The 15,402-nt window shown below is 43.2% G+C and overlaps 1 protein-coding gene across 1 annotated transcript in view; it reads right to left on the reverse strand.

Annotated features, from left to right (window-relative positions):
* The window catches only part of otofa (otoferlin a), a 379,834-nt gene that overhangs the window by 153,153 nt on the left and 211,279 nt on the right, over nucleotides 1-15,402 (reverse strand). The window contains exon 6 of the mRNA XM_078213737.1: nucleotides 6,367-6,426. Within this exon, the coding sequence (XP_078069863.1) occupies nucleotides 6,367-6,426 (60 nt within the window). The remainder of the gene's footprint in view (nucleotides 1-6,366; nucleotides 6,427-15,402) is intronic.

Below are 15,402 nucleotides of genomic sequence, written 5' to 3' on the forward strand. Positions count from 1 at the left end.
ATCAAACTGAGGGGCTTTGGCTCATCGGGCTTAGGCAGAAAGGGCGAGCAGGGGTGAGTTTCTTATTTTTAAAAAATTTTATTTATAAGTTACTTTTCTCCGGGTACCTTGGTAGAAATAATTTGGAACAGAGAGGAATAATCTTCATTCACTTTTTTCCCTGTGTTTAAAAGGGCAATTATGACTGTCAGGCCAGTATGTTGTTCCCAATGTAGGATGTGGGAGGTCCTGGAGGCTCCTAGCCTCCCAGACGACCATATCTGTGCTGGGTGTGTTGAGCTGCGGTTCCTAAGGGACCATGTTAGGGAACTGGAATTGCAGCTCGAGGACCTTCGCCGGGTTAGGGATAGTGAGGAGGTCATTGACAGGAGCTATCGGCAGGTGGTCACACCGGGACCACGGGAGGAGGGTAACTGGGTAACAGTGAGGAAGGAGAAAGCTCGGGTGATGGTGAGCACCCCGGTGGATGTGCCCCTTAATAATAAGTACTCCTGTCTGAGTACTACTGGGGTGGACAGCCCACCTGGGGGAAGCAGCGGTGGCAGTGTCTCTGGAGCTGAGCCTGGCCCAGTAGTGCAAAGGGGTAAGGAAAGGAGGGTAGTGCTAATTGGGGACTCTACGGTGAGAGGGTCAGATAGGCGTTTTTGCGGACACAGACGGGACTCTCGGATGGTGGTTTGCCTCCCTGGTGCAGGGGTCCAGGATGTCTCTGGTCGAGTCCCAGAAATCCTGAAGGGGGAGGGAGAGGAGCCCAAGGTCGTGATGCATATAGGTACTGCTGACATAGGTAGGAAGAGGGAAGGGGTCATGAAAAGAGAATATAGGGAGTTGGGTAGACAGCTGAGAAAGAGGAATGCAAAGGTAGTAATCTCGGGATTGCTGCCTGTGCCGCGGGAGAGTGAGAACAGGAATCGGTGGAGAATTAATGCGTGGCTGAGGGACTGGAGCAAGGGACAAGGATTTGGGTACTTGGATCATTGGGACCTCTTTAGGGGCAGGTGTGACCTGTTTAAAAAAGACGGGTGGCACTTGAATCCCAGGGGGACCAATATCCTGGCGGGAAGGTTGGCTAAGGCTACTGGTGAGACTTTAAACTAGAAAGGTTGGGGGGAGGGAATCGAAATGAGGGGACTGAGAGCGAGGAGGTTAGCTTGCAAATAGATAAGGAATGTAGACAGGGTAAGAGGGAGGTTAGACGAGTGAGGGAGAAGGGAAGTGCTCAGGCTGAAGGTCTGAGATGTGTCTATTTTAATGCCAGGAGTGTAGTGAATAAAGTGGATGAGCTTGGAGCGTGGATTGCTGCTTCGAATTGTGATGTGGTGGCCATTACGGAGACTTGGATGTCTCAGGGACAGGACTGGGTGCTTCAGGTGCCGGGTTTTAGATGTTTCAGGAAGGACAGGGAGGGAGGCAAGAGAGGGGGGGGAGTGGCACTGTTGATCAGGGATAGTGTCACGGCTGTAGAGAAGGTGGACGCCGTGGAGGGACTGACTACGGAATCTCTGTGGGTGGAGGTTAGGAACAGGAAGGGGTCGGTAACTTTGCTGGGTGTTTTCTATAGGCCGCCCAATAGTAACAGAGATGTTGAGGAGCAGATGGGGAAACAGATCCTGGAGAGATGTAGGAATAACAAAGTTGTCGTGATGGGAGATTTTAATTTCCCAAACATAGATTGGAATATCCCTAGGGCTAGGGGTTTGGATGGAGAGGAGTTTGTTAGGTGTGTCCAGGAGAGTTTCCTGACACAGTATGTGGATAAGCCTACTAGAGGAGAGGCTGTTCTTGATCTGGTGCTGGCTAATGAACCTGGACAGGTGGAGGATCTCTCGGTGGGTGAGCATCTTGGGGATAGCGATCATAATTCTATCTCCTTCACGATAGCATTGGAAAGAGATAGGGTCAGGCAGGCTAGGAAAGTGTTTCTCTGGAGTAAAGGGAAATACAGTGTCATCAGGGAGGAAATTAGACGGGTAAATTGGAAGGAGGCATTCTTGGGGAAAAGTACCGAAGGAAAGTGGAGGATTTTCAAGGAATGTTTGTCTGGAGCTCTGCATGACAACGTTCCGATGAGACAGGGGGGTGTTGGTAGGGTACGGGAACCGTGGTGCACGAAGGTTGTGATGAACCTGGTAAATAAGAAAAGAGAGGCGTACAGAAGGTTCAGAGAGCTAGGAGGTGTTAAGGATTTAGAGGAGTATACGCGATGTAGGAAGGAGCTTAAGAAGGAAATTAGGAGAGCGAGAAGGGGTCATGAGAAGACCTTGGCGGGTAAGATTAAGGAGAATCCCAAGGCTTTCTACAAATATGTCAAGAGTAAAAGGATGAGATGTGAAGGCATAGGACCCTTAAAAGGTGAAGGGGGAAAAGTTTGTGCGGAACCGTTAGAAATGGCGGAGGTGCTTAATGAATACTTTACCTCGGTATTCACGGTGGAAAGGGATCTGGGTGGTTGTACTGCTGGATTGCGGAGGACAGAAAGGATCGAGCATGTGGACATAAAGAAAGAGGATGTGTTGGAACTATTGAATGGCATCAAGGTTGGTAAGTCGCCGGGACCGGATGGGATGTACCCCAGGTTACTGTGGGAGGCGAGGGAGGAGATTGCGGAGCCTTTGGCGATGATCTTTGCATCGTCGATGGAGACGGGAGAGGTTCCGGAGGATTGGAGGATTGCGGATGTGGTCCCTATATTCAAGAAAGGGAACAGGGACAGCCCGGGAAATTACCGACCGGTGAGTCTAACCTCAGTGGTTGGTAAGTTGATGGAGAGGATCCTGAGAGACAGGATTTATGATCATCTAGAGAAGTTTAGTATGATCAAAAGTAGTCAGCACGGCTTTGTCAGGGGCAGGTCGTGCCTTACGAGCCTGGTTGAGTTCTTTGAAAATGTGACCAAGCACATTGACGAAGGAAGAGCGGTGGATGTGGTCTATATGGACTTCAGCAAAGCGTTCGATAAGGTCCCCCATGCAAGACTTCTTGAGAAAGTGAGAGGGCATGGGATCCAAGGGGCTGTTGCCTTGTGGATCCAGAACTGGCTTGCCTGCAGAAGGCAGAGAGTGGCTGTGGAGGGGTCTTTCTCTGCATGGAGGTCAGTGACCAGTGGAGTGCCCCAGGGATCTGTTCTGGGACCCTTGCTGTTTGTCATTTTCATAAATGACCTGGATGAGGAAGTGGAGGGATGGGTTGGTAAGTTTGCTGACGACACCAAGGTAGGTGGTGTTGTGGATAGTTTGGAGGGATGTCAGAAGTTGCAGCGAGACATAGATAGAATGCAAGACTGGGCGGAGAAGTGGCAGATGGACTTCAACCCGGATAAGTGTGTAGTGATCCATTTTGGCAGATCCAATGGGATGGAGCAGCAGTATAAAATGAAGGGTACCATTCTTAGCAGTGTAGAGGATCAGAAGGACCTTGGGGTCCGGGTCCATAGGACTCTTAAATCGGCCTCGCAGGTGGAGGATGCGGTCAAGAAGGCGTATGGCGTACTAGCCTTCATTAATCGAGGGATTGAGTTTAGGAGTCGGGAGATAATGCTGCAGCTTTATAGGACCCTGGTTAGACCCCACTTGGAGTACTGCGCGCAGTTCTGGTCACCTCATTACAGGAAAGATGTTGAAGCCATTGAAAGGGTGCAGAGGAGATTTACAAGGATGTTGCCTGGATTGGGGGGCATGCCTTATGAGGATAGGTTGAGGGAGCTTGGTCTCTTCTCCCTGGAGAGACGAAGGATGAGAGGTGACCTGATAGAGGTTTACAAGATGTTGAGGGGTCTGGATAGGGTGGACTCTCAGAGGCTATTTCCAAGGGCTGAAATGGTTGCTACGAGAGGACACAGGTTTAAGGTGCTGGGGGGTAGGTACAGGGGGGATGTCAGGGGTAAGTTTTTCACTCAGAGGGTGGTGGGTGAGTGGAATCGGCTGACGTCGGTGGTGGTGGAGGCAAACTCGTTGGGGTCTTTTAAGAGACTTCTGGATGAGTACATGGGATTTAATGGGATTGAGGGCTATAGATAGGCCTAGAGGTGGGGATGTGATCGGCGCAACTTGTGGGCCGAAGGGCCTGTTTGTGCTGTGGCTTTCTATGTTCTATGTTCTAAACCTCCTCTCTGACACTGTGATACAATCTCTGACCAATAATGCTACCCCTCCCCCCCTTCTACCTCCTTCCCTACTTCGACTAACACATTTGAACCCCGGGACCTGCAGCATCCATTCCTGCCCCTGCTCTATCCATGTCTCTGAAATAGCCACAACATCGAAGTCCCAGGTACTGATCCACGCTGCAAGTTCACCCACTTTATTGTGAATACTCCTGGCATTGAAGTATACACATTTCAAACCCTGCTCCACCCCACCTCTGCAATGCCGTGCATTGCAGTCCCCATCCATGCATCCCTCACTTTCAGCCCCACTACTCAGGATCCCTCCCCCCCCCCGAATCAGTTTAAACCTCCCTGCATGGCCTTAGCAAATTTACCCCCCAGGATATTGGTCCCCTTCTGATTAAGGTGTAGACCATCCTTCTCATAGAGGTCACACCTTCCCCAGTACGAGCCCCAATTGCTTAAGTACCTGAACCCCTCCCTCCTGCACCATCCCCTCAGCCATGAATTCAAACCTTCCCTCTCCCTATTCCTCTCTAAACTATCCCGTGGTACAGGCAAGAGTCCAGAGATAACCACTCTGTCAGTCTTGGCCTTTAGTTTCCACCCCAACTCCATAAATCCCTGCCTAATATCCCCTTCCCCTATCCTCCCTATGTCGTGTGTCCCCACATGTACAATAACTTGTGGTTTATTTCCCTCCCCCCTAAGAGTCCTGAATACCCTGTCAGACACATCCCGGACCCCAGCCCCTGGTAGGCAACACACCAACCCTGAGTCCCTACCTTTAGTTCCGACCCTCCTATCTGTCCCCTTAATTGTGGAGTCCCCAATCACAAGGCCCAGTCTTTTACAGCCCCTAACCACCTGAGCTTTCTCACTCGGCTCACCCCCAGAGATCTGCTCTCTATGCTCAGTTGATTCCTCCTCAACTGTAGCCTCCAGCACCGAAAACCTATTATGGAGGGGAACCGCCCCAGGGGATTGTCTTCCCGATTGCTTCTTACCCCTCCTCCTGGCATTGACCCAAGCCTCATTTCTAGGAGTTACTATTTCTCTATAACTCCTATCAACTTCCACCTCCGCCTCCCGAATTATGCGGAGTTCCTCTACCTCCCCCTCCAGCTCCTTTACACGCTCCTCCAGAAGCTGCAATCTAATGCACTTCTTACAACTAAAATCTCCTGAAACACTACTGGATTTCCTCACCACATACATCCCACAGGAGATGCAGCATACTGCCTGAACTGCCATCCCTGAAGCCATTACCAGCAAGAAAAAAAGAAAACAAAAAACTTCCCCACACTTATAATTAGGTTAGAGGAGGATGGAAGGGTGGGATCCTCTACCAGTGTAGAGGATCGGGTATCTCCTCTGCACCAATTTATAGGGCTAGGGGCCCGAGAGAAAAAAAAAACTACTACTGAGGGGGAACCACCCAGGTAACTGACTTTTAAAGTTAAAATAAAAACCCTTCCCAGACTCCTTTGCTGCCCACTTCTAGTTTTCACTTTAAACTTGAAAAACTGCTGTTAAAGTAAAGGCCAAAAAAAATACACACACTAGCTGACTAATTAAATAAATAAACAATTCAATTAATTCAATTAATCCAATTATTGCATGGAGGATGCAAGGCTGCCTTCTGGAGGAAACCAGATTCACATCCACAACCTTTCTGACATCGTATAATGCGCCAAACATTTAATTTGAGACCACAAAATGATTTCTTCAAACACTGTACATTTCACTTTGAGAATGCAACATATATAAACATATGGGCCCAATACTGCAGGTAAGGTTGTAATAATAGCTAACTCTTGGTGAGGACAAGGGAGAGGGAGTGCTACCTAGTTGAGATAAATCAAAGTGGCTCAGTTTTAACATACATTAAATGAGTGGTACAAATTTGACGGAATGACAAGTGCAAAAGCAAACCCTGTCACTGTCCCACGGACAGCCTTTAAACCTGGGAAGAGTTAAAGGCTGCTGCAGACGCGCCATCTGTTCAACCGCCTCTCTGAAAATGAAGGTGTAGCAGGGTAAAAATCAGCACACACCAGTAAATAATACATTTTAAAAAATATTCATAATTGCATATTTTTGTTGGTAGATTTAATATTAGTTACTGTCCAGCCTAACATTGCTAGGAGAATACTGCCAGCATTTCACTTTGTGTTTGGTCACCATTCCATTATTATGGATGTTCCTGATTGCAGGAATCACTATTACTGATGCCATACACAACATTCACTGATACCTACTTTTCTTTGCTTTCTTTTTTTCCCTTGCCATCCTTAGGCTTCAGGACGTCCTTTCCTGTGCTAAATGTCAAATAGACCATAGGGTGCAGAAAAGGTTCAAAAATGAGTAACAGAAACAGAATGCAAACAAATGAACTAAGGTTTATCGTTACAAATGCAGTATCTGACTCTTCTGCATTTCATCCCATCAGGTACTGATGGGGTAGAATGTTGACAACAGCATTACCCACCTGTTTAGTACTATTTATTCCGTAGATGGTCCGAGATGACAAAAATATAGAATTGTCACAGGACAGCAGTAGCATTCCATACCATGATAATTTAAAAACAGTTAGAAACACAGGACATAGAAACTAGAAGCAGGAATAGGCCATTCGGCCCGTCGAGCCTGTTCCGCCATTCATCTTGATCATGGCTGATCATCAAATTCAATATCCTGATCCCTTCCTCCCATATCCCTTGATCCCTTTTGCCCCAAGAGCGATACCCAATTTCTTCTTGAAATCAGACAATATTTTGGCCTCAACTACTTTCTGTGGTAGTGAATTCCACACATTCACCACCCTCTGGGTGAAGAAATTTCTCCTCATCTCAGTTCTAAAAAGGTTTACCCCTTACCCTCAAACTATAACCCCAAGTTCTGGAATCCCCCCACCATTGGGAAAATTCTTTCTGAATCTACCCTGTTGGAGTTTTATAAGTTTCTATGAGATCCCCTCTCACTCTTCTAAACTCCAGTGAATATAATCCTAACCGACTTTGTCTCTTCTCATTTGACAGAAGTAAGACAGAATCATTTTGTATCCCCTGTAAAGCCATTGGATGTCCAATTCGGTTCTTACCTTTTTGGTTAATTCACAAAGAAAATCTACCGAATATCCCATTTCCCAGGACCCCAATCAAAATACAGTGTGCATTTGATTCAATTTGTTCCAGCTGCTACATGTCGTTTGATCCAATTGCTACATGCCATTCCCTGGAACACGAAAAGCTTCCTTGTGCCAGAAACATAGTGATCAAGACATTTCTCTGAACACACTTCAGAAACTCTTCCCTTCTCTGCCCTTTACAGTATTATCCCTGTCTACATTATAATAATTAATTATCAATTAATACCACTCTATAGCTTTTGCAAACCTCTATAATTTCTCTGCAAATTTGCTACTCTCTTTCCCTAGTTGGTGGTCAATAGAATATACCATGGTGTAACGGTATTCTATTGTACCTTACCTCTAACGAAGTAGATTCTGGCCGGAAATTTCCTGTCCCGCTTGCTGCGGGCGGGACAGAAAATTTGGCAGACCATTAAAAGTCCGTTGAGTTCAGGTCTTGGGGCGCGTGTGGCTGGAAAATCCCATGCTCTGTCTTTGGCCCCTTTGGGACACACTCTCTCCCCAGCACTTTAATACTTTCCTTAATCAATCCTTTCTCCTTTCTTTCCTTCCTCATCTTTCCTGATCACCTTGTGTCCATGAATATTTAGCACCTGCAGTTCCCCAACTTTATTTGATATTTTTCATGTGCTTATATACATGCATAATGCACCTAATTTAGATCTCATTGCATTATCTCGCTCTCTCTGATCCCATCCTTATTTCTTCCGCTATCCATATCTCCACACATTCTGTGAACCTTGTTTCTCCTTTCTATTGCTGCAACTTGGTTCCCATCCCCTGCCAAGTTAGTATAAACCCTTCCCAACAGCTTCACTTGCACTGCCTGATTGCTGGTTGTACATCTATTGAGGTGCAAGCCACAAACTTGTGGAATTCCAACCTCCCCGAACACCTATCTCAGTGTCCCAGGAATCTGAAACCCCCCCTCCTGCATCATCCCTCAAGCAGCACCTTCATCTGCTCTTTTCTTTATTTCTATACTAACTAACACACAGCACTGAGTGATCCAGCGATTACAATCCTTGAGGTCCTGTGTGCACTTCCTACTTCCCTTAAATCTGCAGACTTTATCCTTCTTTATCTCTATGTTGTTATTATTGATATGGACCACAACCTTTAGTTGCTCACCCTCCCCTCTCAGTACAGCTACAACACTGGCATTTATCCAGCAATGTGGAAAATTGACCACGCATGTCCTGCACACAAAAGACAGGATAAATCCAACCCGGCCAACTACCACCCCATCAGTCTACTCTTGATCATTATTAAAGTGATAGAAGTGGTATCAATAGTGCTATCAAGCAACTCTTGCTTAGCAATAACCTGCTCATTGACACTTGATTTGGGCTCCACCACGGCCAATCATCTCCTGAGGTCATTACAACCTTGGTTCAAACATGGACAAAAGAGCTGAACTCAATAGATGAACTTAGTGACTGCCTGTGGCTTCAAGGGCAGCATTTGACCAACTGTGGCATCAAGGAGCTCTAGCAAAACTCGAGTCAATGGGAATCAGGAGGGAAACTCTGGTTGTAGTCACCTAGCACAAAGGAAAATGGGTTGTGGTGATTGAAGGTTAATCATCTCAATTCCAGGACATCACTGCAGGAGTTCCTTAGGGTAGTGTTCTAGACTCAACCATCTTCAGCTGCTTCATCTATGATCTTCCTTCCATCATATGGTCAGAAGTGGGGGTGTTTGCTGATGACTGCAAAATGTGCGGCACCATTCACAACTCCTCAGGTACTGAAGCAATCCGTGTTCAAATGCAGTAAGACCTGTATGATATCCAGGGTTAGGCTGACAAGTGGCAAGTTATATTAGCACCATAAGTGCCAGACAATTACCATCTCCAACATGAGAGGATCTAACCATCTTCCCCTGGCATTCAATAGCATTACTATCACTAAATCACCCACTATCATATCCTGGGAGTTACCATTGACTAGAAACTTAACTGGACTATCCATATAAATAAGGTATCTACAAGAGCAGGCCAGAGGCTAGGAATCCTGTGGTGAGTAACTCATCTCTTGACCCCACAAAGCCTGCCCACTATCTATAATGCATAAGTTAGACATGTGATTGAATACTTGCCATTTGTCTGGATGAGTGCAGCTCCAACTACATTCGAGAGGTTTGACACCATCCAGGACAAAGCAACCCATTTGATTGACACCCCATCCACAAACAGTCACTCCCTCCACCACCGATGCACAGTGGCAGCAGTTATCTACAAGATGCACTGCAGAGATTCACCAAGGCTCCTTCAACTGCACCTTCCAAACCCTCAATCTCTTACCATCTAAAAGAACAAGGGCAGCAGATATTTGGGAATACCACTACCTGGAAGTTGCCCTCAAAGCCACTCAGCATCCTGACTTGGAAATATATCGTTGTTTCTTCACTGTCGCGGAGTCAAAATCCTGGAACACTCTCCCTAACTGCACTTTGGGTGTACGTGCACCACAGGGACCGCAGTGCTTCAAGGCGGCAGCTCACCACCCCTTTCACAAGAGCAATTAGAGATGAGCAATAAATGCTGGTCTAGCCAGCGATGCCCAAATCTCATAAATAAATAAAATAAAACAAAGTAGTTCAGTGACCCTGGCACCAGGGAGACAACAGACCATCCTGGATTCACATCACAACTGAATGGGTGTGCGTGGTGCTGCCTTTTGGACATAATGGATGCCCCATATTTCTGTGTGGGTGTCCTGGCCATTACTTTTCCCTCAAGCTTCTTGTGGAACCTATTGTGTTCAAATAATTTGCTTAGCAATTCCAAAGTAATTTATTGGTTGGAAAATATTGTTGGATGTCCTGAAGACATGATGAATGCTGTATAAATGCACTTTAAAAAAAAACACAGCAATATCACTAATAGGATTTTCACATGATATTCAATGCTGAAGAACTGGTTTCATATTCTACATCAAGGTTAGTGCAGATTAGTGATGTCACCAGGATCACTTTCCAGTACATTTGTCCTTGGGTCTCATGTTGGTAACATCAGGTGAAATAGGATCATGCCAATTATGTCAGCTGGCCATGAACATTATTTTACAATGTTGTTACTGTGCTAACTTTACTTTCATTTTCATATAATTGAGATCATTGGTTGGGTGACATAATGGTTATTAGATGGTATACCCCTATCTGCAATTAGTTGTATAGCCAAAATGAAACTGTTAAACAAGGCCTCGTATTTGAAGAATTCTCAAGGACATCAACATAGCTTTTCTTCTGGTAATGGTAGCTGTTAAAAAGCTGAGAAGGGTGAACTGCCTCAGATCTATTTGCGCTCTTGGCCTTAACACTGAACTGAAATCTGCTGGTGCCGGTGGCAATACAGTAGAAACATAATTATGACAATTTGTATATCTATAAGACACTAATACCAAATAAATTTGTATTGAAAATAAGTCAGTGATGAAGAGTGCACCAAAACGCCATGATGTTGTCAACATTCAATTTATTAAAATCTATTTTACTTGCTCAGCATTATTTTGTTTTCTTGTTCTTTTTTGCATGCCACCCAAGCGCTCACTGTTTCTAAATGGAGATAGTTGAACATGAATGGGTTATTCAACTGTTAGACCATTGATCCTGTTCTCACTTAATATTTGAATGTGCCTTTCTTGTTGGCATCACTGAATAACATTTTGGCACAAGCAAAATCCTGATTGATTCTTTTTCCCCTGGAGCAGAAGTACTACTGTCCTGCCTGGGATTAGTTAACTCATTTCCAATGAAGCCTGGGGACATCCTGTCTGTATTGCTTAATCCTACTCAATGCTTCCACCCACTGATCTGAACATTCTGAGGGTGAGTTTTGAACTGAATATATTGCTATAACAACAAAGTCAGGCACAAAGAAAACAAAAGCTGATTTGCACTTCGTTTTTGTTGTACTCTCTGATCTCAATGTCTGCACTGCAAAATTAACAAGATCTCCACACTTACCACAATGATTGGTTTTCATTAACTATTTAATGGATAGAACTTAGCAAAAGTCAGATACTACATTTTCAGTCAATAAACTTCTAATACAAGTTCACACTTGCCATCATTATTGTTAACACCCAATAACTTCAGTGGCACTAAAAGAATAAATGAATCTAACACAAAATACTTTTTTGTACTTCAATCATTTTATCAGCTGGAGGTGAGACACATTGAGATCTAATTTGATTCCAGAAACAGTTTTCAGGGACCACCCAGAAAGTTAATCCAATTGGCACAGGAACTTTTACTGATTCAATAACAGAAAATGCTGTCAGACCTGCTGAGATTTTCCAGCATCTTCTGCTTTTGTTTCAGGTTCCAGCATCTGCAAAATTTGCTTTCATCTTAGTGTTTTACTGATTATTGGGTAAAGGTTGGTAAAAGAGCATTTGAATTTCACTCTCCATATGTGATTTATTTGTGAAAGAATAGGTGCAAAAAAGTAATTTAAAAAAAAACCACAACATAAACTAAAACACTGAAACAAATAAGCATCAAGCTATTAAATATAAATCCTCAACAAAAATGAATGACAAATATGCCATTTAAAGACCATATACCTTAATTTTAACACATGGAATAAGATTTATTTTCTGTGTACATGATGTAACAACATCATAAATATGTGAACTATAGGAGATGGGAAAAGTTTTCACCATCATGGTACATGAACAAAATAATTTTGTTTTTTACATTGCTTCTTGTAAGTAAGTTTATTTACCAATACTAAAATAAACAACAGGTTTAAAATGATCATTAATACTAGTCTACTGGTCTTTGTTCACTTTTTATCATTTCTATTCCTTTTGAATGCACTGCTGGCATCACATTTCTTTCTTAGTAAGTATCATTCAAATTACTTATTCATAAAGGACCCTTCATTTTAAGGTTTCTTATTCTCTGCCTGGTTTCTTGGACTTCTTGCATCATGTATCACGGTCATCCGATAAAGTGAATGATTGGTTCACAAGTTTCCTTGGAAATCAACCAATAGAAGGTGCACCAAAGCTATCTGCTCATTCTTTGCAATTCTCTTACCTCCCTTGCAAATATGGAGTGCTTGGCTTAAAAACAGAAAGCAGCATCCATGGAAACAGAAACAGAGTTAACGTTTCAGGGTGTTTATGATCAGTTTTGAAACACTTGGTGGAATCAATCTTCTGCTCTGGCTGGTGGTGAGTTTGGAAGGAGGATGGGCATATAATTCAGTGGGAATGTGGGATACTGTATCACTGCTGTCTTCCTGGCTCCACCAGAATTAGGTTCAGGGCCAGGAAGACCCATGGTTGACCTCCAATGTTAATTGAGACCCTTTACAGATGGCCAATTACAGGCCACTAAAGGGCCTCATCCAGCCACCATTGGTATTAACCCAGCTGCGGGTGGGCCTGTGACTATGCAACACTGCATGACAGCTAAAGCCATACATTTGCTCATGTGTTTTGATTCCAGGGGATGACTTGCTGCTGACCTTCCCACTGCCTGATTGACTTGCGGCTCGCTAGGCCTTAAAAAGAGGCAGCAGGTGAGGCACCCCGCCCCCCCCCCCTCTCCCAAAACACCTCAACAAGATTCCATCCATTAACTCAGTTTCTCTCTCTCAGCTGGACCTGCTGAGTATTTCCAGAAATTTCTGTTCTTATTTCAGATTTCCCGCATCCGCAGTTTTCTGCTTTTCAATGGCTATTTGGAAATTAGGGCTTGGACTCACATTCTACTTCTTTGTGGCATACTATCTTAGGGTTCACCTATTTTCACTTGAAAGTATTAATGGGGGGGTTCTGGCATTTCAATTCAATCTTATTCACGATTTACTCATGAAAATCTGTGGTACGTCTTGTTGTAGGAAGGAGTATCATGTAATGTATCCACAATATTTTAGTTTGGTCTATGATCTTTTAGGCTATTTAATTCTGTTGCCTAGTGAAATAATTTGAATGAACAGATGCTATTTTCAAAATACCCCTAGCACCAAAGGAAGTGTTTCAGTGAATCCAAATAATCTCTTCCAAGGAGTGAAGATTATAGTAATGCTTTATTGATGCAGTTTACTGAAATACTAACTAATGGAGACATTTGTCATTGTTCTGTGATATATCTTAAGACTCCTTTATTTATAATTTCCCATTAAATGCTAAAGTTGCTCCAGAATTCTCAATAGCCTATTTTAGTTCCAACACTGGTAGATATAATTAGCTAAGCTAACAGTCCAATAATCAATTCTTGCTGGAACTAATTGGACTTTAGGAATAATTTCCAATGGAGCTCTTGGCTCTCACAGCATTTAGAAATGAAAACTGCTTTTTGCCAAAACTTCGGGGGGTAATTTTAGCCTAATTTATCAGATGAAAAATACATGTGATTGATTGTAAAGTTGGTTGTATACCCAGCCCAAATATTACTCTTCATTGGCTTCAGTGGTGAGCAAAATTGAGCCGTATGTAAAATCAGCAATGTATCCAATCGTGTCAAGTTTCCTGAAGGGTGGGTGATGTTAAAGCTGTCCTACGTAGATAAATAGCTTTCTGTCTTTGATTAGGATTTCAATTATGAAGCTACTTATTAGTAAGCCACATCTAGTGTGAATGTCAGAACATTTTCCATTTCTTTATAGTGCAGTCTGCAGTTCATCAATAAAGTGAATAAATTAATAGAAATTCATTTTTCACTTCAATCTTTACTACAACTGCAGCAAAGACAGGTTAAGTGGCACAATGCCAAAACTATTAAGTTAAATCATGACTGCAACATATAGGATCGATTTGCTAAATTTACACTCCTAATTTTGAGCTTTGCGTATCAGAACATTTTTATTGGATGCAAGGATGAATGATCTCCATGGTTAATTTCTTAAAATGTAGTCCTAATGCACAAATCCTGACAATGGGATAGTGATAGCACTTATTACACAGAAGGAGCTGTAGCATGTAAGGAGATTTTTTATCTCAGTCTCTTTTAAGAATAGCTCAGAGATATCATATGGAGCTCTGTATGAATCATTGTTGCCGTTTCAGAAATGCAGCGCAGTACCTGAATGGTATAATGCTTGGCCTTTTCTCTTTGTTACCCTTACTTCTGCAATCACAAAATCATTCATGTAAATTGTATGTCCATGGGGTCCATGACACATTTACACAGCAAAGAAATTCCACAGCAACCAACAAATAATCCATATAAAATAATATGAATATCCTACAGAAAGCAATGGAATAAATTCTAGCTCTCGAGGTCATCTACAATAAAGCCACACAGTGCAGAGATGCCAGAGTTAACTAATCACACAGCAACCACCCGCTAAAAGCCCTGTATACCCTGGCACACCTGCACCTTATTCTACAAAGACAACTAAAAGGGCAATGGTTACATTGAAAGTGTTTGAAAAACCTATTTTCTGTTTTTGGTAAAGTGGTGATTAAAAGCCATGACATGACTTGTAAGTGACATGATGAAGATATATTTCAATACCATTCACATTAATTCACATATTCATAAATAAACAAGAAAATGTTTTTCCAACACTTTTCTTAAGCTGATACCCCTTTAAAACATATAATATCTTCAATGTGTTAAATTCCTTGTATGCAAATAAACTCAGTGTCCTACTAATTTAGAAATAGAAAACAATTTTTATCGTGTTTTCTTGTTTATACCAAGTAAAATAATATTGTCTTCCTTGTGATAGATTGAACTGATGCTATTATCTATTTCTCGTGATGGAGCATGTGCTTGCCACATTAGATTGATGTCTTCAAGGTGTTCCTGTTCACAGATGTTGCTGATGTTTCCATTAACCTTGTTTCAATGCTGGCACTCTTGCCTATTGAGTTAGAGCAGTGGTGGTTCAAGCCCCACTTATAAGACCTGAAAACACACCTTTGAAGTCCATTGCTGGATTGTGTTGCCGTTTAGGTAAGATGTTAACGCACAGATTGGGGTAGGGAAGGAGATTGTGCTTTGCCTGATCTTCAGGTGGATGCCAAAGATCCCACAGAGCCTTTTTTGAAGAAGAGCAGGGAATTTTCCTGGTGTCCTATCCGTCATTAACCTATTCACATCATTAAAACAAATTAACAGGCCGTTCATCATGTTACCATTTGTGGGAACTGCCCATTTGCTGTATTTGTCTAAAAAA

This window comes from Mustelus asterias, chromosome 5, assembly GCF_964213995.1.
Source record: "Mustelus asterias chromosome 5, sMusAst1.hap1.1, whole genome shotgun sequence".
Lineage (NCBI taxonomy): Eukaryota > Metazoa > Chordata > Chondrichthyes > Carcharhiniformes > Triakidae > Mustelus > Mustelus asterias.